General features: G+C 41.5%; 1 protein-coding gene across 9 annotated transcripts in view; it reads left to right on the top strand.

The window, feature by feature from the left end:
- LOC135220565 (calcineurin subunit B type 2) overlaps nt 1–17,216 on the top strand; it is a 421,288-nt gene that overhangs the window by 357,032 nt on the left and 47,040 nt on the right. For all 9 annotated transcript variants that reach the window (XM_064257793.1, XM_064257789.1, XM_064257791.1 and 6 more), the window contains one exon: nt 8,399–8,575. In XM_064257793.1, the coding sequence (XP_064113863.1) occupies nt 8,399–8,575 (177 nt within the window). The remainder of the gene's footprint in view (nt 1–8,398; nt 8,576–17,216) is intronic.

Below are 17,216 nucleotides of genomic sequence, written 5' to 3'. Positions count from 1 at the left end.
AAACTGACATTTAGTGTACCTCTAGGCAGTTGAAAATATGATTACAACAGAGGTTTTGCCACATAAAGGTGCTTTAAACAGTGAGCAGATTTGTTTTCAGCACAGCAGTCTTCTTTTATAAGAGCAAACACTTTTCAGCCAGCCTGTGACTTGTATTTTGGATAAGCTTTTAGAACCAACTGATAAAATGTGTGGATTTTGTCCTGTTTTGCTTTGACGAAATATTTGAATTTTCAATTACGTGTACGTATTTATGACCTTGAATAAATTTTTACCTGCGTATAGCGTGATAGTTAAGTGGTAGCCTCTTTTTTTGTGCTGCTATACTCTATATATGAGTTGTGTACCAGCATGCTTGCTTTCCTTTTTCATTTTTAACAATTGGTTGTGTTTCAGTCTTTTGTCTTTGACATGTTGTAACAAGTAAGAGTTTATTGGAGTAGTGAACCTGATAATAATAAAGCAGGTCAAACCTATGGTTGAATTATATCATACTTCCAACCGTTAAGAACCCACCTCGAAGCTTTAATGGCATCTTTGAATTGGTCATGCTTGATAGACGTGGTCATTCTCGATGAATGGCCACAAGACCTAATCCCTGCATACAAAGAATGCAGGTCAGCACTAGAATTAAAAGTAATTCATATAAGAAGATCCAAATTTCAAAAAAAGCAAATAAATTAAAATTTATTCATATTAAGAACATCCAAATTCCAACACTGCAAATACGTATCAAGTTTTTGAAAAAAAAGGAAGATTTTACTTGAAGTTCATCTCAATGTATCCAATTAGATATCAGATTTTTTTAAAGAGTTTCAAGTTATTAAATGAAATTTATGTTCTGTTAGGATAAACTGTTTAGGCCAGCCCTATTGGAGTTAGTACTTTACTTCATGGTCTGGGTTGACGTGCCTTGAAATGAGGTTTATTCCATTACGTCTTCAGTTTCCCTGCTAAAGATTTTAGCAGGCTCAAATAATTTTTCTTTGCATTCTTGCTTGTACAGGACTGTAATTCTTGGGGTAAACTTGTGATCAGATATTCAGATTGTGTGAGCAGCTTCATTTATATTTGATTTTTCAAGTTCTAAAAGATTATGCTATCATCACTATTGAGCAGGTTTGAATTCTTACAAACTAGCTGGCATATATTGTGTCCATGCAGCTTGTGAAGGCTGGCTGTTCTGATGAAAATACAAAGTTGCACTTTCATAAATGGTGAGTTACTCGCACAAGGCATGCTTCAGCTGTCTTGACTCAAAACAAAGTCCTATCACCCCCGCCAATACCTCATGACCTTCAGGTCTTCCTCTTCCACTTTTTCTCAGCCATCAGAGCACCCAGTTGTCTTTGGACTGTCTCATGTTTTTGTGGTTGCAATTCCTCTTTGTGCGTGGCATCTGTGCAGGATATTCCTGTTTTCCAATGCACACAAGTTACCCTTTTGTGTTTGTACCTCTCAAGTAGCCAAATGCATAAAGAATTAATACAAATTTTTGAGACTTTAGGCTTGAAGTCATTAGTGTGCTTTCTTTGTTCATGGTGTGTGAAGCATGTAGGAAAATGGCTTTTTGTGTAGTGATTTGTGTGTTTCACTAGTTTTGCAAGCCCCTGTGTCCGGTATTATGGCAACTGTAGAGGAAATATACCCAAATTCAGGTGTTGTGTTGACAAGTGTAGGCTGTGCAGTAATTTACGGCCTGATAGAGTGAGATCTGCACTCAGTTTGTTATTGATGTTGTGAGAAAATGTTTGGGTGACATGTGCATCAAGTGTGGGCCTTGTGTAACCAGGAGGAATATGAACAACAGTATTCAGTCGGAGAAACTAAAATGCATCCCTCTCGTCTCCCTCCCATTAGTCCCTTTTCTTCAAGGATCCCTCCATCAGCAGTCTCTTGCATCTACCATCATTGTCTGAAGAAGAACCTGTGTGAGGCAGATGGAGAGGGAGAAATGACGTAGACAGGTTAGACATCCTTCAAGGAAGTTTGAGATTCCAATATGGCAGCCCATATGAGTTTCCCATTGACCCCCCTTCCCCCAGCATCAACAATTTGGGGAGGCAGCCTAGCCCTTAGAAGTGGTCATGTACCCCTTGCCTACTCTCCCTCCCCTCTTCCCACTGCCAGCCAAGTTCAGGAGTGAAAGAGAGAGAAGAGTCCTGATAGTTAGGTAGGGAGAGGAGAGGGCTCTCTCAGGTTCAAAGGCATCAAAACCCATCAGTTAATGAGCATCAGAGAAAATTTGACTAGGCTTTTCCTTGACATGTATAAATAGTTTTAGTTAAATAAGCAAGTTTTAATGAAATTTGATGAAAATTTTCCTTAACATGTATGAATACTTTTGTGTGAGGGATATTGCACCAACCAGTTAATGAGATACCTGTCAGCACATAGCGAGTTCCAGCAACAGACTTCCTTCTCTGTCATGGAGACGTCCCAGTCAGTATTGCTGTTTATCAGAGAGGGGACTTCATTGTCTTGGTCAATCTGCAAGACATTTACCTCCACAGCCCCCAGGCAGTATGTATGGTTTATCGCCAAGAGAGTGACATATCAGTTCAGGTCTCCACCAGTGTTCAAGCTGGTGTCCTTTTGGACACACTCCAAGAGCATCCTCTTCTCTCAGGAGGAGGCATAGAGGGCTGTGGACATGATCCTGAGCCTTTGCCAGACACTGGTCAAAGTAGTCAATCTACACAAGTCCGAGTTGACCCCCAAGAAGAGTGTTAAATGCTTGGGTTTAACATTAGACACAGAAATGGTACAGGCCTTGCCATCACAGGAGAGTGAAACCAACCTCCTGGACATCATCCTTGATTTTCCTGTCGAGACACCCCAGCCAGCAAAGAAGGGGAAGATCCTCCTGGGCTATCTGGTCTCCCTCAAGAAGTTTCTTTCCATGGGCAGAGCACACTGTCAGGCTATCCAATGGCAGAAGAAAAGAGACCTGGCAGAGACCAAAGAAGGACCCATTGCAGCCCATAGAGGTGACCAAGAGAGTGAAGGAAAATGATGTGGAGAGACTCGGTTAACCTGATGTTGATAGTTTGAGTGTGTCACCCAGCAAAACGTTCCCTTGGCTGCTGGTATTCTCCGACACCTGAAAAGAGTCGGGGGACTCAACTTAATAGAAAGTGCATTTCATGGGATGTGGAACCTGTGGAGAAAGTAAAGAGATGAAAGTGGCATGGCTGGCTCTCCAGTACTTGCAACGCTTCCTAGTAGGCCACTCACTAGTTGTGATGAGCAACAACATAACGGTAGTAGGCCACATCACCCAGCAAGGAGGGATGGTCTTCCAGGACAATTGGAATGTGTATATCATACTCTGTTCAGTCAGCTGAGTAGATTACTAAACAGGCTCTACCAGTAATCTGAGGATTGACCCTGATGGCTCCTATTTACCCACAGGCCAACCAGTATGCCAATCTGCTTCACCTATTGGTGGACATTCCACTAGAGTTTCACCAGCTGCCCAACCTTCTGGTCAAAGAGCACTACTGAAGGTCCCATTGCAACATAGTCGCCCTCTGGTTTCACATTTGGAACTCTCCAGCAACTCCTTCAAAAGATGGGATTTTCAAAGGACTTAATCGGCCTTTACAGATATCCTTAGACCCTCCTCCATTGGGATCTGACATGGGAGATAGATAGAGTACTGTTCTTGGGTTATTAGAAGAATCACAATCTCCTCAAGATGACCGTGAGGGACATTACAGACTTCTTAATCTTCCTGTGACATAATAAGACCTTGTCAGTACATCAAGAGGGGGTGGGGCAGCCCTCACTGCCAAGGAGCATCAACTTCTGCAAATCCTCAGGGTAATAGAAAACCAGTGCTTCATCCTTCCTGACAGTGCTGATAGTATTGCTGCCATGCAAGGATAGTACCTTTGCTCTCACTACCATTACAGGTGCTACTGCTGGTGGTGCTATTGCAATATCTGGATCTACGCAGAAACTTCCCTACCTGTCTCCAGTGCCATTCCTAATATGTTTGGGATAGTTACCTACACAGGTCCAGGCATTTTGGTGACCATTTTTGAGTGGATCATTCACCTCCTGTGGTACTGCATAGGATTGTCTGTGCTCAGATAGGGTGTGTCCATCCTTTCTAGGGTCCAGAATCTACAGTCACAGTCAAAGAAGAGATAAAGTGCAGTTATGCTACTCCCTCTACCTCCTCCTCTTCCTCTAGTGTGTCTTTCTCTTAAATTTTCTCACCTCTTTGACTGTGTCGCTGCCAAGATTGTGGAAGAAGTAGAAAGAGGTCCTAGAAGATTTCTCCCTATGGAAGTCAGTGGAACTACACGGGTACCATTTTTCCCAGAAGAATGGTGAAAGACATTGATCCTGTTTATTGACTGATCCTCTGGGAAGCAGGCAGATGATGCTGGTTATGAATGTGGCTAGTTGCCTGTCTGGGCATCTCATGGGAGGTGGTCTGACCTGTGTCTGGTTGTTCCTAGTCATCCCCTCATGCTTGGTATGGGGGACAGTACATCTGAACCCACATCCTCTACTGGCCAGGACATTTTGTTTCTAATAAATGTCTAGTATTATATCAGTTTTGACTGAGACGTTTCAGTTTCAGGGTCTTAAGTGGTAGACATTATTGACCATTAGTAAAAATTTCAGGAGCCTGAATTATAGGAACTAAATGGAAATGAATTTAGAGTATACTTTTTTTTTCTGTTTGTTCTTCCAAAGAAACGAGGTCTTCTCAGCTCCTCCTGCCTCTTGAGCTTGACCAAGAAGTCAGGTGGGGGAAATATAAGGGAGGTCTAAAGATTCCCTTCTGTCAGATATGAATTAGAGATTCCTATTACGTACAACTTTTGACCATGATAGATAGCCAAAAGCTAATTTGTACTGTCTCAGTGGCCCCATCAATCAAGAGGAGAACCATTCTGAAAAACAAGTCCAGAAGTCATTGTTGATAACTCTCCAGGACTCTACAGTTGCCTTTTCTGGGTGGAGAGGCCAACAGGTAGCTGAACACCAATCTTCAGCCTCTCTCCACTGAACTGGTGTGTATTGCTGACCTCGTTCAAGATGGAAACTCCAAGGTTTGTGTATTCTTCCAATACAGGGAGGGTGATGTCTGGTTTGTTTTGTGAACCAGAAAGTTGCATATTTTAAGGTAACCACTTATCAGAACTCAGATGTTCCCTCGTGTGTTCACCTTGGTGGTGGTTTTTTGGGCGTGGTATCTGCTATTTTTGTATTCTCAGAGTCATTTCCTGAGACTTGATAGGACTTTCAGTGGTGTTAATGAGAGCCAGTACTATAGTAGTAGCATTACAACAAAAAATTATGGAAATAGAATGACCTCCACATTACCACACTAGCAAATCTCAAGTTGTTGGCTAGTTTCATTCCTGGCAGGAAAATGTTATGGGGGATCAGCTCAATTGTGCTTAGCTCCAGAAATGTTAAGATCATAGTTGGAGATGGCATCATACCTATGGGTGGTTCAACCCTAAATTGAGGTTATCTTGCAAGTAGCAGGCAGTAGGAACATTTTGGTCCTTACATCCTTGCAAGGTGAAAGGGCCGTTCATTGTTGCTTGCACCAGGTCAATGGGATTTCCTGAATTCTTATGTTTTCCTGCCTTTATTTATTGAGTCCTTATCACTCTTAGGCTCAGGATAACTGTTTAACTCCTTTTTGACCTCCAGTTAAGTGGTATCCCAATCTTAATCACACTTCTGTTATTGAAGCCTTACTTATCTTCTGTCAGTGAGATGGCTTCCTCATAGTGATGGTTCATGTCAAATGCAAAAAATGATGAGTGAAAACTAAATATGAAACATGAATATTTGATCCCATTCAGAAATCAGAAAGGACTGTAAAGTGAGAGAAAATAAGATAATAACTAGCAATAATAAAAATGGAATAAAAATTGAGAGCAATAGGTTTTTTTTTGCCCAAACCCCTTCTCCATACCTGGCTTGATTTTACCACTTAGTTGGCACATGTGGTTTGGACTGTTGGAAGGGGGCTTGGTAAAATTTGAGTGATTTAGGCAATAAAAGAAAATTAAGTAAGGCTATAGTTAGTCTGTTGTAAAAACTGTTCTTTACATGTTTCTTTTTCAAAAAATTTCTTTATAAAACTAAAAATATACGGATCTTGGGAAAAAAAATAAAGAATTGGATGATATGCACAGGTAAAGCTTCATTTTTCATGATTGGTTTTATGCAAGCAAACTTGGTATGTAATTTGTACATTTCATTACTGTATAGTTAGGGTGTGCAGTGCCTTTATCACTGAATAATTTTAGTATGTAGCAGTGATAAAAGTTAGTTCCAAATTACATTGTATTTGTTAGTTTTCTTCAGTGCAGTTCAGTATATTAAAGATCATGGTAATTTTTTTTTACAGTGCAGTACAGTATATTGAAGATCATGGTAATTTTTTTTACAGTGCAGTACAGTATATTTCAGACCTTTTTTTTCTAACTTGTGCTTGTTCACTTCTATTTGTACTAAGGATAAAGGTTTATGAGGTCTTTGATGTTAAAATTAGGAAAAGTGTTGCATTTATGTGTACCTGTACTATGCTGATTCCCACTGTAATTCTAAAATATAAAAACTTAAATTATTTTAATGTTTCAGTTATATGATGGTACATTTGCAATTGATTTTTATTTCAAGAGTGTAGAAATGTTTTGTCTTTAACAGACTTTTTCTCAATTGTAAGACTTAGTGGAATTCTAATGGTGTTTTTCATTTCATTGGATTTTATGAAATGCTGACAATACGTACTGCAGAGTTCATCCTACAAAAGTACTACTTAAAAACAGTGCAATATTTCCACAATTGCTTAAACTTTCTTTATCAGAACTTGATCTTAAGGATTTGACTCATTGTGAACTGTATTACAAACTAAGAGGTCCACCCATGATAGAAAACAGATTTATTTGATCTTTTATTGAAACTGAAAGCAAATTTATTTGATATTTTATTTCTCTGTGGGCCGGTTTAGTTGTACAGTATTAATGCTACATTAGGTAAACCTTTGCTTAGAAGATTAGATTTTCAGTTTTTCTAGTTTAGCAAAGCAAAAGGAGCTATTTTAGGTTTTATTCCCAAGAACACCCAATAAGAGATGATTTAGTTTCATATGTTAAAACAAGCCTGTAGCACTTTTGATAGAGCCACATTGAATATACGTATTCTTATTTTTTTTTAATTCTGGAGAGTTATATGTAATTTGTTATGATTCTGTTTTATTTACTTGTGTCTTCCAGTAATTTAGAGAATGAAATGAGCTACAGAAATCCAAGTGACTTAGCACTAGTATTTGCCATTCTTACCTGTGCATTTGCTCTACATTTGATAGTGTATTTCAAAAGTAAATTGTACTTCACAAAATAGAATTTTTACGGTTTGCTACTTTTCATATATTACTTAGAGTAATGGGAAAATCCCATATTTACTGTTTGCTACTTAATCATGTATTACTTTAAGTGACTGGCAAATACTATAACATTAATTTTGACATGCAAAAAGATTCTTCATATAATTTAGATAAATGTATATCAGTCAGTCGTGCCTAGTGGTATTTAGCTTGGTATTAGGCATTTTAGATGCTTAGGTGATATACTAGTAACCAATAGAATTTCAAAAAGAAAATGAAGCTCCTAATGTAGCAGTGACCCCTGTAGTCTTAATTTCTCTGAAATATAACATACATACTACATTCTTGAAACATTGTTAATTGCTTTTGTTAATCCTAAAAAAGATATTCAGGTGTATATGTAACATGTTAGATAAATGCAACATTTTATATATATGTTTGCTGTAATTTTTAGTCTTAGATTTTTTATAGTTCATTATCATGAATTCACTTTTGATTAAATAGTTTTACATATTGATCATTTATTCTTTTGCCTTAACTGTGTTGTGCAGTGTAAAGAAGATTATATGTAGATATTCATGTGAATCAAGTAATTACTGTGTATAGTAATTGCTTTTGATATCAAGAATTCACTGTTGCTCTTGAATTCTTCTTTACTTGTATAATCACAAATAGAATATATAGTATCAGCACTTCACTTTTGCACTTTGTAAATAAGAATATTTTGAATTTACTGAAAGCTGACCTTATTTTTCCAATATTTTGACAAACACTTCATGGGCCTTAGATAGTCTTCAATAAGTCTCAGCAAGAAGTAACTCTGCCTTCAGTTTTTGAGGGTCCCATAACTTTTCAACTTATTTTAAAGTTGTCAGTAAAGTGTGGATGTTAAAAATTAATAAGAGCTTTACTGATGTTTATTGTTTTTCTTTAATTCACTATCATTAATTCACTAGAGTTTGATGAGACTTACTGAATTTACAGCTAGGGCTCATGCTGACTAATTATGTTATGAAATTTCCTCTGCAGTTGATGCTGATGAAATTCGGCGACTAGGAAAGAGATTCCGAAAGCTGGATCTTGACAACTCTGGGTCTCTCTCGGTTGAAGAATTTATGAGCCTTCCAGAACTGCAGCAAAATCCATTAGTACAACGAGTCATAGATATATTTGATGCAGATGGAAATGGTGAAGTGGATTTCAAAGGTTAGAAAAATAAGTTAATTGGTTGATTATTATAGATATAGAGTATCTCCTTTATTTATATAATATTTATGTACTTGATTTATTAAATCTTGGTTCACTGTATTTTGCACCGTGGAAAAAAGTATGTATGTTCTTTCTGCAAATATTGATAGGATTGAAACATAAAAGTATAACCAGAAAAAGACAAAACATAATTTGTGGCAAAAAAACACAGTAAAGTGGCTAAAATGAATCCATATAGGCAGTCTCCGGCTAAAGGGCTGGGGGTTCTGTTCCTGGCTGAGCGCCACTAACTGCAAATCGGTGATAATAGCACTAATAACCCGCTTTATAGTGTGCGGGGACTGCCTGCACAAGTAATTTCTCGATTATCTGTATTAATAGAGCCAAGGCCCAGTTGGATAAGGGCAAAATCCAGGTAAGGGAAGTAAGATATCTGCAGGTGTTCATGGGTAACCTTGTACCTTGTCATTACTGCATAACGTAAACACTCAATATACTTGTGGACAAAACCTGTTAAACTTTAAACTAAAAACTTGATGCCCACACTCATGATTTTAGTCAGTATAAAAGTTGCCATAAGTAAATTTCTGGGTTCAACCTGTGTCGGCCGGTGAAATGTCCCTGTAGCACACATTTCTAGGTATAAATAGATGCTAAATATACCAGATAAAAAAGCTAAATGGAATGCTGAAGTTACTACCTTCAGCTCGATCACCCATCGGGTGTTGGTATAAACACTAGGGCGAGTGGAAGCCATTATTACAGGTATTCTGCCAATTAGAAGACTCCTCTCAAAACCCCTCTCAAGAAGGTGCCGTTACAACGTCTACTCTACGTCTACCTTCCACTCGCTACTACTACAACTTCTGCCCGAAGGCTTCATTCCTGTATTAGCACGCTTCAGTGTCCGCATGCGCTTTTTTCGCTGTCGTCTTCGAGTGTTTATGGCGAAGCATGTCTGCCCCAGAGCCCCAAGCTCTAAGTTGAGTATTCATTCCATTTTTCGTTTTTGTATCTCGTGAGGGCACGATGCATCCCCTTTTTTAGCCCTTATTTGGCCCCTTGGTTCTCGCGAACCGGGGTGATGCTCCTGTTATATCCGCCATCTTGGGTGCATCATTCGCGGCGTGCGTTTTTTCCCATTGTTATATTATGATGTTTTTTGCCTCACCGTTTGCATTTCACTGTTTAGACTACTGTTTTCATATGCCCCTTCATTATTCTAGCTCCTGTCGTTTTCTGGAGCATTAGTTTGACGGATTTTATCTTTACGTCGTAGGGCCTAACTCGCTCCTGATGTACTCTGAGGTCTCTTCTTTTATGTTTATCTTTCGTTATTTTAGCCTTTTGTGGCCCCCTTTTTGTCCTCAGTCCCTCAGGAGCGTGTTGGTTTCCCTTCGTACGTACGATTTTATATTTCATATGTTATACGTGAGTAGTGTGTTTTTGGCTTCTAGGCTAGCCTAGCAGTACGCCAGTTTTTTGTGGAGAGGCGATTCCTCTCTCTCTCTCTCGCAGTACTCATTCATGCATTCTTTTAGCGTGTTTTTCGATGTTAGTGAGTAATGCACTCGATTATATGCACGTTTGTGATAAATTATTCAGAAATTCATATTCTTTGTTGAGGTTGGAAGTCCTTGCGATGCCCCTCCCTGGCCTACCCAACCAGACCTAGGCTAGGTTTTGGAAGGTAGGTCAGGCAGTCTTGCCCCTCCACCCTTTCGGCCCCATCCTTACCGCCTCTTGTCCAGGCTATTATGCTTGCTGGGAGAGTGTCCAGGATAGAGAGTCCCTCTCGTGTCATGTTTGTAGTGCCTAGACCTATCGTACCTGACCAGATCGGCAGATTCGATTTTGGAGGGTTTAGTTAAGTTCTATCCGTCCACTTCATGACATCCTTGGAGGCCATGCTAGCCTACCTAACTGGATCTGTACCGATCTCAGAGGGTTAGGCTGGGTTCTTGCTGGGTGTGTTCCCCTTTCCTCCTTTCGCAGTTCTTCCAGTAATTCCTCATCAATTATTTTATGTTTGTCTTGTTGTGTGTAGCCTGGGTCTTTGCCCCCTTTAGGGTGTCAGTTGGCCTACCGTCTTCTGCTCCCTTTAGTGGTAGGCTAGTTACAGCTCCCGAGAGGTGGTGGATCACTGATCGGTTGCTGTGGCCAGGCGATCACAACTCGTCCACTCTCCTCCAGACACTCCCCCCCTTCCCCTCCCCCCCCCACTGCCCCGGTCTCGTTCCGGCGCTGCCTAGCTAGCTCGCTGTTCGAGTAATCCTACCGATGAACGACCGCTGGAGCATATAACTTACCCAGGGGGATTAGTCAGAGGAGATTGGTTGATTAGTATATTGTGTAATCTCTTCTAGTATGTCTCCTGGCCTGTGGGTCCTCTGGCCAGGTGAGGTCTACCATCACACCAGTCAGCAGGCTATACACAGGATTGTACGTGCCACTGCTCCGCCGCTCAATTGTCTATTCTCCCTTGTTGTCTCTTGCCTTCCCACTCGTGGGGGCGGAACTGGGCTTAGAGCTGCGTTTCTAATTTCCTTAGAATTGCTTCTCTTCCCCGGTGCGATCAGACTCAGGCCAAGGTTTTACCTATTTTCCCTGTTCTGCTTGTATCAGCCCGTTTCCGCCGGCCTTTACTATTATGATAATGGGATTATGGATTCCGGAGTAGGTGAAGCCTTTAAGAGATCATGTTAGAACATGTTTTATTTAGCCTATGTAGGTATGTCTCCGGATCCGTATTTGTTCCAACGTAGTGTGGTCTACCATCACACACGCCAGAAAGTATATATCGGAGTTTATCGTACCGTTGTTTCCGTCGCTCTGTTTTCCGTCTTCTTTGCTATCGCTGCTCCCCACTCCGGTGGGGGCGGAACGGGGCTCAGATAATGCGCATACATTTGGTTACGTTGCATTACTTTGCTGCGCTATCAGACTCAGGCTTAGGTCTTACCCAATTCCCCTGTTCTGCTCGTATCAGGCCCTCTCCGCTTGTTATAGCTTTACCAATCCCAAGTACGGATTCCGGAGCAGGCGGAGACATCCAGAGCTTTATTGATAACTAGTAAGTTGAAATCTATACCCGATATTGCCTTTAACGGATTAAATATCTAGTTGAAGTGCACTCATCCTGCCAGAATTAACTCCGGTAGCTTTATCTGATGATACTCATTTGCCTTTTCAACTTACAGATGGTCCGTTGCCAGGTGAAGGGTTGTCTGGCCGTCCTTCACTGGCCGTATGGGCATGAGGTCTGCTGATCCCATGCCAACTGCGCCATCCTGGGGGAAGGAAGTATGGTCTGGCACCTGGAGGCCTGTATGGTATGCTATGACTTAGTAAGGATTGTAACAGACGAGTCGGTAGGTAACATTCTCGCCTCGTTTCTGTGAAATTTTTGGTACACTTTGGGTTTGGTGAAATTTCCTCGACACTGGGGATCCTAATTTGGTTATTTTTCACAGGTTAGTTTGGCGCTCAAGACTTCGTCAATGGCGTCCCTTAAGGCCTGGGTGGGAGTCTTCAGGAGGAACGCGAAATCCGGCCAACCTTACGTGCTGTCGGAGGAGCTGTGTTCCCTCCTATATCCCAACGCTCCAGTTTCTGCGGCTGTACCCGCGGCAGTGGCGGCTCCCATTATTGAGGGCATCCGTCAGGAAACTCAACTCACACACACACACACACACACACACACACACACCCAGGACCAAGAGGGCTTGTGTGACATTGTCACCGAGGAAGTCGCAGCTATCAGTCTTCACCCGAGAACCTATGGCCAGGGAGGAACAGGAGGTAGGTAGGGAGGTAAGTGAGGCAGGTAGTCTCCCTTTAGTCCTACTCCTTCTTCTCCCCCTTCCTTCCAGGGCTTCCCTACGAAGCCCGCCCCCACTTGGGATAGATCCGCCTCGGTAATCCCCAAGGTCAAGGCCTGGAAGACGAGATCCCTGCCGAAGGTGGTTAAACCAACCAAGCCTTCTCCGGCAGGCTCTGCAAGGTCGTCATCGGCTCCCAAGCCTTCGACTTCCTCTGCTAAAGCTTCTCCCCACCCAAGGGGTCGAGAGCCAAGTCTTCCAAACCCAGACCGGCGGAGTCTGGCTACGACCAGGAGGCTTTCGCGAATCTTCTTATGCGGAAGATGAGCGAGGTAGTGAGTGGACTCGAGACTTGAATCGATGTCCACTCAACTCGCTTCAGGCCTTGAGACTACGGGTCAGTCTATCATGTCTCTGACCCAGAGGTTACAGGCCCAGGAGGAATTGGTGTCCGGATTCCTCCAGTCCGGAACCACACCGCCGTCCTTGACGGTACCGGACGCATCCAAGCTACCGCCATTTGATTCTCAGAGGGCAAGCTTACCATTGAAGGTTGCGGAACCCGACCTGTAGAAGATTTTGAGTTCTTCCCGGCGGGCCTTCAATTTCCCTTCCCAGGCTACGCTAGACTAGCCGAAGATGCACTAGTCAGGGTAGACAAAGTCCCGAAGGAGACGGTTACCTACCCTAGGGACCAGGCCCAGTCTGCATGGGTCCGCACCCTCATGGAATGGGAGTGTGTCAACACAAAGTTGACACCCCATAAAGGATGCTATACAATGTTTGTGGCCCCACAAGGAGTTCCGACTCCTTGTACGTTGAAGGTTGCAGAATTGACACTGCAAGCCGTGTGGAGGACAAACCTATGCCTCAGCTAAAAGAGACGGAGGCTACCTCCTTGCTCTGGAATTTTGGGCTGTTACTCTGGCAACGTTCACGGTGGGCAGACTCGATCTGGAGTGTGCCTCCAACCAATTCAGTGAACGTTTGCCTAGAATTCCGGACCCCATGGTCAAAGCGGAATTCGAAGCAAGGTGCAGGCTGAGTAGGTTGATTGACTCAGTCACCACTGCGGAGTTGACTGCTACGACCTTTGCAGATGAGCCTCTATTTTGGGTCCACACAAAGTCACTGTTACAGGCCTTTCAATCAGACCTGTATGACTTTATAGTGGCTAGACAAGCCTGCAGGAAGCATGTTTTAGCGAATGCTTCCATAAGACACGAACCGAACAGGCTCATAAAGGTGTCGATCTGGGGTGCCAACCTCTTCCCTGAGGACACGGTTAACAACGTCCTCAGTGAGGCAGCTAGAGCTTACCAGAACCTTCATGTCTGTGGGGACTTCCCTTCAAAAGGAAGTTTGAGACCCCCAGACCACAATCCAAAGGTAGGTAGAGGCCGAGGAAATACCAGCCTTTCCAGTCCTCTCAACCTCAGACAGTGGTTCAAGCGGTTCCTGTCTCCCAGATCGGCAAGCCTTCGACATCCAAGGCACAGCCACAACAACAGTTTGTCCTGCTGCAGAGTCAACCGACTCGACAGCCTTCGAGTTCAACCGCCCTAATAACTTCCCCAGCTTTCAACGTCTCCTTTGAGTCACAAGGAGCATTTCGAGGCTACAATAAACACGCAAGGAGTAGCAGAGCCAGAGGTGCCTTCCGACAGAGGCAGAGGAAGTAAGACCTCAACCAATCAGTGAGGCTCCGCAGGTGGGCGGGAGACTGTATCTCTTCCTGGACCATTGGACCTTCAGTTCATGGGCCCACAGCATTGTATCAAAAGGTCTGGGGTGGAAATGGAAGAAGGGGCCTCCTCCACCAGTCAGTTTTCACCAGACTCCAACGACAGGCCTACTAGACTATGCCAAAGATCTCCTTCAAAAGAAGGCAATAAAGAAAGTCAGTCGCCTGAAATTTCAAGTTTTCATGCTTTTAGTGTGAAATCAGTATAGTTATTTTCTTTATGCTATTTATATTTTTGAAAATAATACAAAGGCATTACGTAATTCACAGTGTTTGTCACTATATAAGACCTCCATGATCATCAACTAATAAAACATATCAGACACCATGTCGTTCTGTGAAAATTACTTTCTTAACCTCAGAGAAAAGTGCTAGTACAATCTGTATATACTATGTTACGTAATTACAGCATATACAGTTAATGTACTTTAGAAGATGTGATCTCATTCACAATTTTTACAGATGATATCCCTCATGAGTTTTATCTCACATGACATATGTATTTCTCTCTCTCTCTTGTTCATACAGGTGGTCCCTGGTTATTGGCTGCTTCGCTCTATGACTGTTTTCGAAAATCATAAAAAAATAAGGTTGCTTATGGCACCCAGAACTCTTGTCGATAACCAGGGACCACCTGTAGTTAGCCCTCACACTAGTTCATGGTTTTAAATTGGTTGAATTTTGCCTTCACCCTTTGCAAACATTATGTATGTACATGCATGTTTTCTTTATTTTAGTGAATTTTGTACCTTAGTTATGACTGACTTATGAAGTTTACCTAGTGACACAAAGAAAACTTCTTTTACTCTGAGAGAAAAAGAAAATGGCGTCCCAGTAACATGGATGTGTTACTGTAACTATTTTTACACAACCAGTTATTTATTTTTTAAGGGTAATTTATTTAACTTTTAAATCAAATTACAATAACTTTAATTTACAATAACTTTAATTTCATTTAAAAGTTAGTTTAATACTTAGGGAGCTTGATTAGGGTCATATTTAGGGTTCAAATTAAATATGACCATCAGGTGCCGATAATAAAGTTATGGCGCCATAACATACCTGACAAAGGTGCCATTAACTGAAACTTGGTGCCATAAGCGCCATAAATCACAGAGTTTCGGCGCCAATAACTGGGGACTGCCTGCACTGTATAGAGCATCTCTCTCTCTCTCTCTCTCTCTCTCTCTCTCTCTCTCTCTCTCTCTCTCTCTCTCTCTCTCTCTCTCTCTCTCTCTCCTGCCCCGTATGGGATTCATCCAAGAGAAATTTAAAGAGTTGAAAGAGGAGATAGTTCCTCACCTGTATAAACACTACAGAAAAACTGCAGAGCAACGTAAGGTACCAAAAGGATGGAAATTAGGTAATGTGTCCCCAGTTTATAAAAGAGGTCCAAAAGAAGAACCAGGTAATTGTACACCAATCTGTAATGTCAGTCCCTTGTAAGAATTTTGAGTCCATAATTGCAGATCAAATTGTGGATCACATTGACAGAAACAACCTATTGTTAAACAGTCAACACTGCTTCAACCAAAATGGATCCTGGCTATCATTCCAGTTGGAGTTTATTCATAATATGCTTGGTATTTATAAGAGTAGTAGAGGAATAGATATACTCAACTTAGATTTCCAAAAGGCCTTTGACAAAGTTCCACACAAGAAACTAAAGACAAAAGTTACAGCTTTAGGAACTGTAGGAGAACTTGCAGACTGGATCGAGGATTGGCTAACAAATAGAAAACAGAGTTGTAATAAATGGTGAAGAATCAGAACAGGGCCAAGTGACAAGCAGAGTTCTGTCCTTGGCCTGCTCTTGTTTTTTCTTTACATTAATGAAATTGATGCAGGATAGCCAAATTTGTAGATGACACCAAACTTATGTGTAAATGCAGCAGACCCAAATAAATACAGTGAAAAGTTCAAGAAAAGATCTAAGCAAAATAAGAGAGTGGTCAAAAAGATGGCAAATGCTTTTTAGCTTGGATCAGTGTAAAGTGTTGCAAATAGGAACAAACAACCTTCATGCCAACTACAGGCTGCTTGGGAATGACATAAATGGTGTAGAACAAAAAAAGAACCTTGAGGCATTATTGCCAAAGACAAAATCCACAAAAAAGTGCATAAAAGCTGAAAAAAAAAGGCACAGAAACTAGTGGGATACATAAAGAGGCAGTTCAAATACAGAAACAAGTAAACGTTGCTGCAGCTCTAGCTCTACACATCAGTAGTTAGACACCATCTTGAATATGCAGCACTAGAAGGTGTACAAGCAAGAGCCACAAAGTTAATTCCATCCATCAATCAATAGGTTACCAAAGACGACTAGAGAGCCTGAACATGTATGACTTAGAAACGGGACAATTATGAGGACAGTAATAGAAACATTCAGAATACTGAAAGCATAACAGAAGTAAACAGTAACCTCTTCACATTAAACAAAAACCAGATGAAATAATGGATGGAAACTAGAACTGAAGAGATAAATGCATTGTGGGAACTTATTTACTTAAAAGTTATGTGACACATGGAATAAACTGCCACCAGAAGTTGTAAACAATAACAGTGTTCAAGTTTAAAATAAAGCTAGACAAAATCATTAGGGCACTGCTCCTAGCGAAGACCAGTCTGTTTGCCAACCTTGATGATATATTAGAGATTTGACAGATGCTATCGAGTCTGATACAGGGGCAAATGAAATTGTTGGGTTAATGTGCATACTAGTTTAGCAGCAGATTCTGCATTTTCATTCCCTTCAACTCCTACATGTGCCAGAATCCAACAGATTTTTATTGACAATCCAGATTGGAGAAGTTGATGGATCTTTGTTTGGATTTCTTTGTTTGGATTTCTTGAACAAGTTGATTTGAAGAGATTGCTCGCCTTTCAGATATGTCAAGTGCTGCTCGTATGGCCGAGAGTTCTGCAGTAAACACAGATGATAGTAAGGAAGGCCTGTTTTATTAATTTATCATTGGAAAAAGCTGAAGCTCCTACTCCAGTATTGTTTTTTGAGCCATCTGTCTATATCATAACTGGTTTCCTTTTCTTCGAATGTGCTCTATGGCATGTTGGC

Source organism: Macrobrachium nipponense, chromosome 2 (genome assembly GCF_015104395.2).
Source record: "Macrobrachium nipponense isolate FS-2020 chromosome 2, ASM1510439v2, whole genome shotgun sequence".
Lineage (NCBI taxonomy): Eukaryota > Metazoa > Arthropoda > Malacostraca > Decapoda > Palaemonidae > Macrobrachium > Macrobrachium nipponense.
The sequence above is the reverse complement of the archived record's forward strand: the minus strand, read 5'-3'. Positions and strand labels throughout refer to the sequence as shown.